This window comes from Coffea arabica, chromosome 9e (assembly GCF_036785885.1).
Source record: "Coffea arabica cultivar ET-39 chromosome 9e, Coffea Arabica ET-39 HiFi, whole genome shotgun sequence".
Lineage (NCBI taxonomy): Eukaryota > Viridiplantae > Streptophyta > Magnoliopsida > Gentianales > Rubiaceae > Coffea > Coffea arabica.
The window spans coordinates 36,548,695-36,564,441 of record NC_092327.1 but is presented as its reverse complement, the minus strand read 5'-3'; the positions used below and the strand labels follow the sequence as shown (position 1 = coordinate 36,564,441).

Below are 15,747 nucleotides of genomic sequence, written 5' to 3'. Positions count from 1 at the left end.
AAATGTGTGTTTGGATGGTAGATTATTTGGGATGTTTTTTTTGAAAAAAATACTATAACACTTTTTTTAATGTGATATGTATGAAGTAAAAAAATGGTTGAAAAATATGTTGCTAATGTAAGTAAACAAATTTTTGGTAATACATTAACCAAACAAACCTAATCAAAAGAAAATTAACATTTAATTATTAGGAAAATAGAAGTTAGGGAATGAAGCGATTGAAAATGTATTCAACCCATCTAAAATTATTAGCAAAAATGAAAACGTGAGTATAAGAGTAAACATTTATAAGGAGTGCCTGAGATTCTATAAAATAAAATGTATTCGATCCATCTCAAAATTAAAAATGGATTCTTCTAATGGTACATAACGAGCACTTGTCAAAGTATCTAAATCACTCTTAACTCACCGTATAAATATATGCATTAACAACTATCATCTTATATTGCATTTATAAAGTTTCTCTATTTAATTATATTTCCAAAATATTAAGTACTCGTTAGACAAAATCATTAATATATATATATGATTTTTCTAATTGGTGCCCACTGGCACTCGGTATTTAAAATTCATCTAACTTATCATGTATATACACATACTATAATAATTATCCCCATTGCATTTATATAACTTTTTTTATTTAACCTTACCTACATTTCCTTATATTGTTTAGTTTAGAGCTGTTAAATGAATCGAACTGTTTATTAGTTCGACTTATTTAGGCTCATTGGTATTCAATAATAGTTATTTGATTGTATATCACATTATGTGATAAGTGAATAACTTATCACTTATTTTTTAAAGCAAATTTCGTGTAGAAAATTCAATGCTATTTAATTAATTCAAATGTTTAATTTTTAATTATCAAATGCATCTGAACATATTAAAATTTGAATATATTAAATTTAAATGTCGAATGGAATTATTAAACAGTGCCTAAGTCAAATCAAGAGCCTCAAAGTTACTTGACTAATGTTGGGGATAGTTTCACCTAAGGGTGCAATCGAGTTGAATAGTGCACTACTTGAATTTTTAAAAAATCTCAAATTCAAACTTGCCGAACTCGAGTTACATTTTGTTTTGCATTACTTGAATTTTTAAAAAATCTCAAATTCAAACTTGCCGAACTCGAGTTACATTTTGTTTTGCATTACTCAAGTTCAACCTCGAGCTCATACTCATTGAATTCAATTGAACTTAATTCGAGTTCAATCGACCTTAATCGAGTCTAATCGAATTGAAGAAATATAAATTTATATTTTATATAATTTTAAATAAAGGACAAAATAGACATTTTATACTAAAGAATAAAAAAATTTAAAAAACATATATATGTGAACCTCGATTGAGTTTAACGAACATTTAAACTTCACATATTAAACTCGAACTCGAGCTCAAACTCAGTTTACGTGATTGGAACTTGAGTTTTGACGATACAAGTTCGTAACGTGCTTGGTTAACTTTGATTCGTTTGCACCCTTACTTCCACGTTGTTTTTGATCTTCGTCACTAGTGGCTCGCTCTATAAATGGGCCGAGTCTTATGACGTGTCTAACTACTAATATTAGTTCCAGTCGACCCATAGGATTAGAACCCGAAAGATTGCCACCCTACCCTCAAGCACAACTCACCATATTACAAAGGTAAGCCCGCCAGCAGGAATTTGTGCCTGGGCTGGAGTAAGAAAGCCTACCATTCTCCGTCACAAACGCTCGTGGAGCAGGTAACGAACCTCCTTGGGTGGACAGAAGCGTAGGTTAAAACTTAAAAGTTCCGTCCTATGACTAAAGAGCGCCACGTTTCTGTCCACAAACATTTTTTGGTAAAAAAGCTTATCTCACCTTGGATCGATCAATCAACACTTTTCTACATTGGTGCTATAATACTTGGCTGCCACCAGTCCATCATTGTAGCAACTAGCCGACAACCGAGAAGGGACCAGTTTTTTCTTACTCAATGTAGCCTTCTTTGCTTCGAGCGCCAGGAATTCCTCCCAACCCCACCACCTGCCATTTTTGTATTTATATTGGGAATATACACCTGCCTTCTTTGCCGTTACGGATCCCAGATTTCCCATACGCACCATAGTTTGGGTCCAATAAAAGTTCAAGAAAGATCAGATTTTTATTCAATTTTTCAAACCAATCCATGTCCTTAATCACCACTGTTGCTAGGCATTAATGTTATAGGAGTACCAAGTATTTTGGAGGAGGAGAATAAACAGAAAAAATGGTTTCTTTAATTGAGATTAACGAAGAGAGAGGAGGAAGGAGGAGGAGCAGCAGAGGCAGTAATTATAGTTCTACTAATGGTACAAGTGCTGGTGCACAGAGTACTACTACTAGCAGGAGTGGTAGTAATGGGAGTGAGAAAATGAGGAAATTGTTATTGGGAATCGGATTTTGGGTGCAGGGATTGAGGTGTTTACCATGGCTTGGGGTGAATTTTTTCCTGAAAGATGGGCTGAGAGTAGACCCTGCTACTTCGCAGATTCTTCAGAATTCTGCTACCTTGCCAATGGTGGCCAAGCCCCTTTATGGTATCATCTCTGATTCATATTATATCTTTGGCCAGCGTCGAACTCCCTATATTGCTATTGGAGGTATTACATTTTCTTAGATTATTTTTTGTTTAATTTTTTTATGTTACTTTTATGCGCATTGGTGTTTTATTTTATTCTAACTTGTTTAACATATGTGGATGAATGCTAATTAGAAAGACCGAGTTGTAAAGAATTCTATGCTCTGAATGTTTTTTTATATTCAAATGATTTGTCCCGAGTAAAATACAATTGGACTGATCGAATTTATATCTTTCCTTTCATCAAATTAGCTTTTTCTAGTAAGTTTCCCTTCAGGCTGTAAATGGGCCTCAACTTTTCGATCATCTAGCAAAACCCAATCCTGTTGAATCTAGAATCTGCAGCCCTGGCTGATGGATTAATGTTCAAGTAGAAATGAGATCAGTAACATATTGTAAAGTAGTAAAAGAGATATACAAATATATTTGTTTATCTGTATCTGTACTTGTATACATATAGAAAGTGTATAATGCAAGGGTAACTTCGCCATGGGGGTTGTTTCTTTGACCCCCCCCCCCCCTCTTTCCAAAAAAACAAAAATTTGGGGGCCGGATTGTATACTTCTAGGCAATGTGGGACTTTTGGGTGGAGATCTGATGTAACAATGTGCCAACGTTTTAGTGATAAACTATTCAGAGCTTGCCTTTAGATCCATGGATGGCTTCCTGTAATAGCAATCGAAGTGCTGCAATTCATTTTGGTACTACAATTAGCTCAAAAGGTCATGAGTGAGAGTACCAGTTTTTATGGCTCCCAATCATTGAAATCTTGCCTACCTTTTTATGGTACTACAATTAGCTCAAAAGGTCATGAGTGAAAGTACCAGTTTTTATGGCTCCCAATCATTGAAATCTTGCCTACCTTGTTCCCCAGCATTAGAAAGAAGTTATGTGGAACAGATCCCAGGCTTCTGGAGTCACTACCAGTTGATACCATATCCGAGACTGTGCTTCTTATTTAAGCCTGATAAATAGTGACTGCCCTATTGAATTGTAGTTGGAAGAAAGAAATGAGCCGGAAAAATGGGTTCTTCAATTGTCAATGATGAGGAAGGAGTTGGAGGAAGGAGGACAAAGGCAGTAGAAATGGTAGTACACATAGCAGTCCTAATAGCGCTGTTCCTGGTTAACAATTTGTTGCTACTACTAGTACTACGAGGTTAGGAATAGGGCTTTGGCTTCAGGGTATTCAGTTTTGTCTGTGGCTGGCAGTGAAATTTTTACTAAAAGATGGCCTAAAAGTAGACCTGTCTGTGAATCAGTTCCTCGGGACTTACTGCTTATGTGTCTATGATGGCCAACCCCTTTTTGTAATCATCTCTGATTCTTATTATATCTTTGGCCAGCATCATAATGCTTGGGCTTCTTTTTTTTTTTGTTTCCTCCTCTCACTTTGGTTATCCTTTGGCTTGTTGCAATGACTTCTGAAAATATTTGGCCTATTTAAATGATGAATGTCAAGTTGGAAAGTGAAGTAAGGAAGATACTGGTTTTATTTAGCATTATTAGTTTCAGTTTTGACCTCTTAATAGCCAGTGTATTTGATCTCTAAGTACTGGGTGCTCTTTAATATGTAGCTCCAATTGCAGAGCCCGTTTAATTGTTGAACAGTGGGTAGATATCGATGTACAAATATAGTTTGACATATGCAATTCTGATGTCTAAAACTCAAGAGTCTACTTAACCTTTTTATGAGGAATAACCAGCCCAGAATAAATTGTATTACAAGATTTCAGAGTAATTGATGTGGCTGTAGAGTGTCTGAACTGTGAAATTCATGACTCCACTATCAGTTGATCAATCTCTTCCTTGCTGTTTTTCAATACATAGTGTCCACTCATCTTCTCAAACCATATCAAATAAGTGTGATACCAGGCGCATTGCCTGCAGATAGGAGGTGACTGATGTGAGGAAAGAAAAGGGGAAAAAGGGAAGTAGCAAATGTTGTCGAACCTTTGGCATCATTAGTTAGTTTCTCTGCCAAGATAGGATATATATATATGTATATTTCATTTCTCAAGAAGACAGGAATGAGGAGTTGGAGGCCCTTATTCTTCTTTGCCTAATTAGTTTAAAGTTTTTATTGCCCTCATTTCTGTCTAAATGCTTGAATGGAACTGAAATTTAATCCATTGACAAATCCACAGCTTTAGGATTGGAACCTTAAAAGTGATTATTGACAGTAAGAACAATTTTCCAGAATCTAGGTTTAACTGAGTGCTTTTCCCTTTTACTATTGCATTTCAATGTCTTGAAATAAGAAAGTAGGAGTCTTCTAAGAAAGACATTATTTGTTGATGTCTGTTTTCTGGACTTAAACATCTGTCTTCTGTGTGCTGACTAAATGTTTACCTTTGCAGCTATTCTACAATCAATTTCTTGGCTTGCTATAGCATTTCTTTCCAGAACAAGTATCTCATTCTTCATGGTCACGTTTCTTCTCCTCCTTGGCAACTTTGGTGCTTCAATAGTGGAGGTTGCAAATGATGCAATTGTTGCAGAGACTAGTAAACAGCCTGCTTCATCGAAGAACTCAAAACCTTCTTCCTCTGGCAAGCTTCAGTCATTTGTCTGGATGGCCTCTGCCATTGGTGGAGTTGCAGGAAACCTCCTAGGTGGTGTTGCTATTGAACATTTTTCTCCTCAAGTAATATTCTGGATGTTTGGCATTATCCTCACAATCCAGTTTCTCATAACTGCTTTCATTCATGAAAGCTTTCTAAACCTCCCAAAGACTTCATCCAGTTTGGGGATAAAAAACCAACTTTCAGAACTCCTGGCTGCACTGAGGAAACCCGAGATCTTTTACTCAATAGGTTGGTTTGCAGCAACTTATGCTATAGTTCCTTCATTGATAGGCACTATGTTTTACTATCAAACAGAACATTTAAAGATTGAATCATCTGTCTTGGGGATATCTAAGGTAGTGGGTCAGGCAGCTATGCTTCTCTGGGGTGTCATCTATGAGAAATACCTCAAGTTGGCGCCCCCGAGAAAAGTAATCTCATCCATTCAGGTTACCCTGGCCGTTTTCATGCTATCGGACATTTTATTTGTGAAGGGCGTATACAGAGCAATGGGATTTCCAGACTCTCTATATGTGGTGGTTTTCTCAGGAGTTCTTGAGGTTTTGTTCTTTATGAAAATTCTTCCTTTCTCAGTATTAATGGCTCAACTCTGCCCAGCAGGATGTGAAGGATCTGTCATGGCATTTCTCATGTCATCCATTGCCCTTGCCCTGATAGTGAGCGGATACTTTGGTGTTGCGCTTGCTTCCTACTTCAGCGTCACGGGTAACGACTTCTCAGGCCTCCCAGTGGCCCTTCTTATACAGGCAGCATGCACAGTTCTACCACTTCACTGGTCTTACTTTGTTCCTGATGCTGTGAAGTCCAAGACTAATGCCAAAGAAAAGTGAGCAGCAGGCTTGGATCAATGTCCAGCGTTTATATGTGCAAATCAATCCGCTATTTCTTTAAGGAATTCTTTGTATTATAGATTTAGTTCACTTGGCTGCGGATGAGGAATGTATATTTTGGTCCAAAGAACTCAAAAGGCCGAGAGTATCTCATCTTATATTTGATTTAATATTACAGATAATTCCTCTCAGTCTCAGACCCTGGCCGATGTACAGCCCAGGAATTTATCGACATCAAACAAAAGAAAAAGGGATGAGTATCAATATGAGAAAACAGAAAGAAAGAACATACATCAATTCACAGTTCTCTTTCCATGCATGAAACATATTTCTTTGTTTTGTTTAACATGTACACAAGATTACCAAGGCAGACAGATGAACGTTTCTATGGCAATTAGTCATTTTCAATGTTGTGACTTGGAACATATACTTGGTCTGAGACAAAAGATTAAACCTGTGCTGTTTCTTTGATCGATCGAGGCGTTAGATTTCTTGAACGTTTTGAACTTCAATGCAGAAAGAGAATTTCGTAGGCTGGCAAACCAACCACAAGCTGTAGAGAAAATGCTGAAATTTATTGAAGAAACTGCAAGAAAGCTGCTAATGAGCCTTTTGTCACTAGCGCGAGTTCCACTTGAAAATGGACAACACTAGCCATAAAAGTCCGGGCTTCTTTAATCACAGGTTATCAAATATCAATTGCACGATACAATAATATCTATACTATGTATATGTATAAAGCGCGACAGATGGATTGGTGTAAACTTTTTTGTGTCGGTCATATGTATTTCTTCTTATTTTATATTTTTTGTAACTTATTTAGTAAACCTTAACTTTTGTTAATAATTATCAATTATGGTTATGAATTACTACTAAATAATTATTTGTTTATACATTTAATTTTAGTAGTGAATTTTCTACATATTTACTAGGAAAATTTGCCAAATTGGTCCCTAACATTTACCAAAAACACTTTTTTAGTTCCTAACATATAAAATCAGCCAAAATTATTCCTCACATTTAAATTGTGATCCAATTTGGTCCTAATGCTCGTTTTTGCTCATTTTTCCGGCTAAAAATAGCACGGCTCTCTCACATGATCATATTTTTAGGGGCAAAACCGGAAAACACATTTCATTATTGGTTGAAAGTAAAAGAATAGGGGACCACTTGACTTTGTCAATAGGGAAAGCATCTCCAGCTGCAGCACCACCTTCCCGGACACCTATCTCCTCCTTGACTAGTTGTTGTTGTTCTAGCTCAGCAGCAGCGAAAGACGGAGAAGGAGCAGCAGCGGAAGACGGAGAAGAAGCAGCAGCAGCGAAAGACGGAGAAGGAGCAGCAGCGGAAGACGGAGAAGAAGCAGCAGTAGCGGAAGACGGAGAAGAAGCAGCAGCAGCAGCAACAACCTGTGATCTTGTTAACCTGGCCAGTACGACAAAAGACATTCCTCCAAGGACATTGTTTAAACTCCTCAAAGCGACGACAGAGCTTTTGAAGAGAAAAGAGGGAAGGCCCTTGGCAAGCAGAAACTCGATGCCGTTGAGGGCTTGGTATCTGAAGTTGCTGCTGACGCTCATGTGGACGGCCCAGGTGAGAGCGTTCAAAGGCATCGGAGGAGGCTTGTTAGGGGTCTGAAAATTAGGATCCATCTTCTTCCTCATCTTGATCAGGGCATTGGAGATGGCAGTTTCCACGAGTCCGGCGGTGAAACCCACGGCTGCAAAGAGGGTGCCTTTGTACACAAAAGTCCCCATCCGACTAAACACACAGTAAGCCCCCGACTCGAACATGTGGCTGGGAGGACAGGCGGCGAAGATGGAGGGGAGGCGGCCAGAAGAAGGAGTGCCCCCAACCCCCGCGGTGGGTGCTAGGAGATACATGAGCAGGAAATTGAAATGGAGCCGACGACGAGGGTGGAGAAAAAGAAATCCAGTTCATTAAGGCCGAAATTAGGACGAGATGCCATGTCCCCAAGCACGCAGGCCGTCACACTCTACAGCTTTGTCGTCGTCATCATCATCACTAACATTTCCAAGTTATGCTTGTTAATTAAGGGATGCAATTTAGGGTTTCTTGAGACTGTAATTTGAGGCGGAAAGGTGAAAAGGGGGTGGTGGTCCCCTATCCTTTTACTTTCAACCGGTAATGAAATGTGTTTTCCGGTTTTGTCCCTAAAAATATGATCACGTGAGAGAGGCGTGCTATTTTTAGCCAGAGAAATAAGCAAAAACGAGCATTAGGACCAAATTGGATCACAATTTAAATGTGAGGGATAATTTTGGCTGATTTTATATGTTAGGGACTAAAAAAGTGTTTTTGGTAAATGTTAGGGACCAATTTGACAAATTTTCCTATTTACTATTGTAACATAAAACTAATTTTCTTCAAAATGATTTCAGATATTCTCAAAAAAAATTTGATACATAAATAGTTTTTTTATTAGTTGCACGCACATTCGTGTCAGTGTGCCTTGATCACTAGTAAATATTATCACAACAAACAAATATAGACAATAGGAAAATAACTAACAATTAGTTATATATTCAATAGCCACACACATATATTATTGCATACTATGTAATGCATGTTAATTAGTCAATTTTATAATTTTTTGCTCAACTATATATGTTATTTGTGCAGAATTTATCTAGGTTATTTTCAGTTTTGAAACAAATACCTCTAGTAATTCTTTTCAAATACTACTTCTCAATCAATCAAGTACTTGAGAGATATTCCTACACCTAAAACCATTTTTAATCTTTTATAATTAAATTATCACTAGCTATTTCTTTCTTTTTAATAAATAAGTGTGTTTGGATACAAAAATTTTTTCTACACATTTTTTTATAACAATTTAAATATTTTTTTATAAGTATATTCACAATTTTGTTATATTCACACTAGCATATTATTTCATATATATCACAAAAAAAAATTACAACAATTATTTCAAATAATCTATAATGCACTTCTTCTCTATCTTCCCTCCATTGACTCCATTGCTTTCAGTAAAATTCTGTGAAAACACACAGTCACACACTTGAACGTCCTTTCTTGAGAGTGGGTGGCTTTCTTACTCTCTAGCTGATAATCGAGATTCCTAATTTGTATAATTGTATGATGGCGAAATGCTCAAGTAATTTTCCGCCATCATCATCATCGCCAGCATTAATGCCGGATCGTTTAAAGCCCTTCCAAACCCTTGCTGGCATTCAACAGCTTGCTGAATCTCATAAATTCAAGGTAAACAGTCGACTGCTTTGCTTTGCTTTACTATTGATTTTCATCATTTACACCATTTTACATATTCAAGTTATCTTATGAGAATTCTTTAGTTTCATGAGATTGTATATTGACAAATGTACTTTTGTACAAGTTCTTATCAAGTTATAGTTTTTAGTAAATTCGCAAAAGGGTTTTCTTTTTTCTTTTTAATTTGCTTTGTAGTCTTTGATATACTGCCAAAAAGGGTTCTGCTTATAATTAGGAGGAAAATTCATTATAGACGCGGCAAGGGGCGTTTTGTACTTATGATGGTCAGTGCAGGGTTGGCTATTGGACCAGTTTGGAGTTCTGCACGATGGGAAAAAACCTTATCCTGGGGCAATTTCCACATGTATGTTTTCCTTTACTACTAGCTAGTTTTCACGTTCTGGTAAGCTTGTTGTTTTGCATTGTGTGGTTTGGCTTTGAAAGAAGGAACTATTTCAAAATGGTTACTATCATATCAACTGCTTGGACTTATTACAGTGGAGAAGTTGGCCAATTTCGGTGCTAAGATGGTGATTATAAGTAATTCTTCAAGACGTGCGTGTACTACTTTGGAAAAACTTAAGAGCCTTGGATTTGATCCCTCACTTTTCGTGGGGGCAATCACTAGTGGAGAATTAACACATCAGCACCTTCAAAGGTTATTCATTCTATCAGTTAGATTAACTGACTAGTTTCGCTTGTAGTGTAAATTTTATGGAAGTTTTTATGGGAACTGAAATCAGACTAACTGGAGTACTGTATTATTTTATAAATTGTACAAGAGGTAATGTTTCTCCCAAACTGATTTTGCTCTCTGGTTGTATGTCATGCTAATGTTAAATTATCTGCAGCATTGGCATATTGGTTTGATAACTGTGATGTATGTTGTTATTGTTTATGAGTCTGTCTTAATGACAAGTGACACACATTGCCTTGTTCAGCTGATAATTTTGTAGACGATGCTTCATTGTCTTTTTTCTTTTCACATTTTATAGTTATGTCCTGTGTAAACAGCTGGGAGATCCGCTGATTTTTTAGGTGCAACAGAACTGTATTCTTGTATAGATTACTGTAACATTCCTGTCATGCTTTTCGTTTTAAGTTGAAGAAAATGGAACATGACACTGTCAAGTTGAAATTTAGTTCCATTGAACTAGCTTATTATCTGCCCAATTAGTTCTTTTAACTCCACAAACTCAAGTCAGAAGAAGTATCAGAACCTGCGCCATTTCAGAGCACTAATTTAACAGTACGAGTTCTAATTGGATACAAGTTGGGGTTGAGGATCTTAAACTAAGGACAAAAACTTTTCTTATTTTCACGAGCCAACTAATATTGTATAGAGATTGGTTTCTCTACTTGGTATTCGGATGATGATGTCAAAGGATACCTTTCCCAAGAAAGTGTTTGTCCTTTCAAATTACCTCGAGGGAAGCTATTTCATCTGACTGGCCTATTCATAATCATTTTGAATGTTTCCTTGCATATTTCAGTCATTCATGGTCATATTTCGAGCACAGTTTTTTGTTGCTTTACTTCTATTTTGTTTGACATTCTTTTGGCTGCAAATTTACTGAACAGGAGAGATGATCCATGGTTTGCAGCTTTAGGAAAGTCCTGCATTCACATGACCTGGAAGGATCGGGGTGCTATATCTCTTGAGGTATGATATACTTGTAAGCTTCTCGATGTAGTAACTACATCTAGATGTAATTGACTTTGCAAATCATGATTAGTAGGTGCTTGTTCATTTTAATTGCTTCTTTTCTAGGCATACCTTTTTTCTTGAGATGCTTTTTATGTCCTCTACCTATCTACTCCCAGATTAAGAAGGCAAAGTACACCTTCTTCACGAGATAGTTGTTAAAATCTACAATACTTCATGAGTCAAAGTGGATTATCCATGAAGTATTCAGGGTAATCGAAGGTCAGAAAGAATAGAACTAGTTAGAACCAACATTTAAAAAGAAACAAGCAAATTCAGCAATGAGAGATAAAGGGAGCAATATCTGGATAATAGGCTTAGTACCTTTATTGGCTTAATTTATATGAATTAGTTAAAACCCAAAATGATGTACCACAAAAATTGTCTATCTGGTTCTTTTGATTAAATCACAGATAGTGTGTTTACCAACGAATTTTACACGAATCACTGCCAAGAGCGTTAAAAACTTTTGACCAGCTTCAAAATGGTACTAGACCATTGTAGAAATTACATGAATTCTTGATAAGTCTTTGAGTTGATCTCTCTTGATTCAGGGCTTGGGATTACAAGTTGTGGAAAATGTTGAAGAAGCCGAGTTTATTCTAGCCCATGGAACTGAGGCGCTGGGGCTTTCTTCTGGAGCTGCAACTCCCACGAAATTGGGGGATCTTGAAAAAGTTCTTGAGGAATGTGCAGCTAAAAATATTCCTATGGTTGTAGCAAATCCAGATTTTGTGACTGTTGAGGCCAGAGATCTGCGCGTGATGCCTGGTAATGGCGATATATACATAATAACCTCTGCGTGTGTGTGTGTGTGTGTTTCTCTCGGATAACAGATACTGCACAATGATCTGCACCCCACATGTGACAATAATGAAATCTCTAAACTGTCTCTATACCTTTTGCAAATTCACCCACTTTGCTTGACTAGATGCTGCTCAGTGAAGCAAAATGAACTCATTCTGTACACGAGAACCTTTTGACCCTTGGTATACAAAAGACTCTAGAGTTAAATCTGACAGCAATTGCTATCAACTCATTCATCATGGCTGCTTTTGGCTGTATAGCTCCATCCCAGCTCTCTCTTCCCATCCCTTTCTTCATCTGTGCATGCCTTTTTGATTGGAATTGTGAGATTGCAAGTAAAGGAGTTTTCTGTAACTTTTCTAACAGGAACATTGGCAACCAAATATGAGAAACTTGGCGGTAAAGTGAAATGGATGGGCAAGCCTGATAAGGTAATCTAATTCAGCCGGATCTAAATGTTCAGGAGTTCCTCCATTCAATCATCTTTCCACTTGTTTATGTGGAGGTTTTTTTTTTTAATCAATGCAAGCATTTTTGAGATGGCTGCAGCATACATTGGGTTAACTTGAATGCTGAACAATGCTCAGAAGCAGAACAACTGAGTAGATCTGCTTTTGTCTGGAAAAGTTTGAACTTATTATATTCTACTCAGAGTGCAAATTATTAGGCCTTTATTAGTTTCTTTACCATTATTTGTACTGATAGCTAGTATTACTCAAAAGTTCATTCATGAAATTGTGTTGCATATACTTTTTCATGAAATTTTAAATTAAGCAAGCTGATTAATTTGAACCATAGCAGGATAGTAAGTAATCTGGGTGAATGTCAGAGAATATTTTGGAGTTTTCATTTTTTTATTGACCCTATCGAAGAAGTAGAGAACAACAAAAGTGATGAAGTAGAGGGGTGAGAGCGAGAGAATTAAGGCTATTTCCTTGAATTGTTACCGTGATATATTCTAAATGCATTTACTGCTTTCCCTTCCTCTCTGATTCTCATCTAACCTTGCCTATTAGTTAGTTAATGCGTCATGTTTAGTGGTATCACCATGTGAAACATCCTTCCTGACATTAAGAAAATTGAACATGTTATATGACTTGGAAATTGTAGTTTTTCCATAATCTAAGATTTTCACATGGTCTTTGGGGTTTTGATTTGAGACAATTATCAGAGAAATATCATACAGTGCCAATTTGGTCTCTTTTTTGCTAAAAAAGTTTCATGTTATTCTTTTTAATTGTCAATTTTTCTTTGTGTCTGAATCTGATTTCAAAGTGCTAATCCATGTATGGTCAATTCATGTCAGATCATCTATAAAGCAGCTGCGGAAATGGCTGCTATAGATCCTTCACAGTGTGTTGCCATTGGAGATTCTCTGCACCATGACATAAAAGGTGCAAATGCCGCTGGTATCTCGTCAGCATTTATCACTGGTGGGATCCATGCGACTGAACTTGGACTTGATACCTTCGGAGAAATTGCTGATGATTCTTCTGTGGTTGCTCTTGCCTTAAGACATGATGCTTATCCATCATATGTGTTGCCTTCATTCAATTGGTAGTCTGATGGTGAGCTTTCTTTTTTCATACAAGAAAATAATGTTTCTGTTTCAAAATGTATCTTGATCCTTTAATTCTAGTGGACTGTCATCTTAAAACATGGCCAGACGTTGTGCCAAAATGGTATAAATACTGAGTACGTGAATTAGGAATCTTTAGGAAATTTGGGATTATATAATTTTAGGTTACGAGTCCTGGTTTGAAAGGAGACAAGTAATTAGCCCAAATTTGAGCAAGTACCTTTAGTTGGGTACCCAAATAAGCTCCATTAGTTGTTCAAAAATGTTATAGGCTATAATCAACGTTTAAATTTCTTGCTCTGATGTATTCACTCTGTGTTACAACTGCCATGACTATTCTTACATCAATGGCCGAGCTTGCTGTACCTCTGTCTGCGCATATTTTATTGACTGGCGTGATTGCGTATCTGTTGATAAAGTGAGATCTTTTTATTCTATTTGCAGGTTTGAGAATAGAGGTTCTACTGATGCCATTGCTAATGACTGTTCCATTTTCTATAGCACCCTTTGTAGCTACGGCGGCAGCTTTTAAGTTACCGTTCAAGGAGCCATCATCGTGCTTTCCATCTTTGTTTTGTTGTGATCAGTTGTCTCAACTACAGCAATGTACGAGAAAGCTGCTTATATTCATGGTAGCTAGTGGGTTCTAGGTTACCAGCAATGGGTGGTAATATAGTTTTAATTTAGGGATAATTTCAGAAACCTCCCCTGAGGTTTCTGACATTTACACTCACCTCCCCTGTGGTTTGAACAATTACACTAACCTCCCCTGAGGTTACTAATCCTTTACAAATTCAGTCCAAATGATTAAAATATTGTTTTAGAGAGTGAAATTAGAATTTTGTACCTGATTTGCCCTTTGTGCTACGTGTCCAATGAATGACAAAGTATTACAAATTAATTAATAATTAGTAAACTTTAAGGAGCGTAGTTTATAGGCAAATACGTATTACTTATTTAAAGTACCAGCTCTTTACAAGTATTTTACTTTCAAACATTTACTTTATTACAAATATTTATTCTCAAATACAGATTTGTATTTACTCTTAAATATTTAATTTTTGTTAAATAAAAAACCTATCATTTTTTCTTTCGTAGAAATATTAATATAACACTTTTTCAATTTTAGTTATAAATATTTATGTATTTAGCATAAATTAAATGATTCAGGATAAAATACTCATAAAGAGCTAATACTTTACTCATGTAATGGATGAAAATCATAAAAAATTAATACTTTATGGGCCATTTCTTTTTTTAAAAAATATTTAATTTATATTAAATAGATAACCTACTGATTTTCTTTTTGCGAGAATATTACTGTAACACTTTTTAATTTTTAATTACAAACGTTAATATATTTATTATAAATTAAATATTTGAAAATAAAATATCTGTAAAGGGCGGGTACTTTAAATAGGTTATGTGTATTTGCCTATAAACTACACTCCTTATTTAAATCAATAAACTACACTCCTTATATTATTTAAAGTACCCGCCCTTTACAGATATTTTATTTTCAAATATTTAATTTATGATAAATATATTAACGTTTGTGATTAAAAATTAAAAAGTGTTACAGTAATATTCTCGCAAAAAGAAAATCAGTAGGTTATCTATTTAATATAAATTAAATATTTTTTTAAAAAAGAAATGGCCCATAAAGTATTAATTTTTTATGGTTTTCATCCATTACATGAGTAAAGTATTAGCTCTTTATGAGTATTTTATCTTGAATCATTTAATTTATGCTAAATACATAAATATTTATAACTAAAATTGAAAAAGTGTTATATTAATATTTCTACGAAAGAAAAACTGGTAGGTTTTTTATTTAACAAAAATTAAATATTTGAGAGTAAATATAAATCTGTATTTGAGAATAAATATTTGTAATAAAGTAATTATTTGAAAGTAAAATACTCGTAAAGAGCTGGTACTTTAAATAAGTAATACTTATTTGCCTATAAACTACGCTCCTTAAAATTTATTAATTATTAATTAATTTGTAATACTTTGTCATTTATTGGATATGTAGCACAAAGGGCAAATCAGGTACAAAATTCTAATTTCACTCTCTAAAACAATATTTTAATCATTTGGACTGAATTTGTAAAGGATTAGTAACCTCAGGGGAGGTTAGTGTAATTGTTCAAACCACAGGGGAGGTGAGTGTAAATGTCAGAAACCTTTATCCCTTTAATTTAATGATTGTATTTTCTGGGTGACAGGGAGATCAGCTCATTAGCAGACTTGTCTTTACTAAAAAGTTCAGGAATACAATTTGCTCAATTTCAGAATGCTACTTGCAGATAAGGAAATAATGATGCAAACAAGAGATTTTTTGGTGCAGGCAGGTTATGCATCTCTTCTACTAAGAGTTCATTTTACTGAATTTCTGCT

At 35.6% G+C, this 15,747-nt stretch overlaps 2 protein-coding genes across 2 annotated transcripts; both read left to right on the top strand.

Annotated features, from left to right (window-relative positions):
• Positions 1-1,722: 1,722 nt before the first annotated feature.
• On the top strand, positions 1,723-6,189 carry LOC113708673 (probable folate-biopterin transporter 7). The gene is made up of 2 exons (XM_027231238.2): positions 1,723-2,602; positions 4,941-6,189. Exons 1-2 carry the CDS (start codon positions 2,230-2,232, stop codon positions 5,996-5,998), a joined length of 1,431 nt encoding a protein of 476 aa, XP_027087039.1. The 5' UTR covers positions 1,723-2,229; the 3' UTR covers positions 5,999-6,189.
• A 2,789-nt stretch (positions 6,190-8,978) lies between these two features.
• On the top strand, positions 8,979-14,177 carry LOC113707892 (uncharacterized). The gene is made up of 8 exons (XM_027230288.2): positions 8,979-9,244; positions 9,548-9,617; positions 9,752-9,911; positions 10,835-10,916; positions 11,513-11,729; positions 12,132-12,196; positions 13,072-13,333; positions 13,789-14,177. Exons 1-7 carry the CDS (start codon positions 9,119-9,121, stop codon positions 13,324-13,326), a joined length of 975 nt encoding a protein of 324 aa, XP_027086089.1. The 5' UTR covers positions 8,979-9,118; the 3' UTR covers positions 13,327-13,333; positions 13,789-14,177.
• The last annotated feature ends 1,570 nt before the right edge of the window (positions 14,178-15,747 follow it).

Coding starts and splice junctions, on each gene's coding strand:
- LOC113708673 (XM_027231238.2), top strand. CDS start 2,230: ATGGTTTCTTTAATTGAGATTAACGAAGAGAGAGGAGGAAGGAGGAGG. Junction 2,603..4,940: donor TCCCTATATTGCTATTGGAG/GTATTACATTTT, acceptor TTACCTTTGCAG/CTATTCTACAATCAATTTCT.
- LOC113707892 (XM_027230288.2), top strand. CDS start 9,119: ATGATGGCGAAATGCTCAAGTAATTTTCCGCCATCATCATCATCGCCA. Junction 9,618..9,751: donor TCCTGGGGCAATTTCCACAT/GTATGTTTTCCT, acceptor GACTTATTACAG/TGGAGAAGTTGGCCAATTTC. Junction 9,912..10,834: donor ACACATCAGCACCTTCAAAG/GTTATTCATTCT, acceptor TTTACTGAACAG/GAGAGATGATCCATGGTTTG.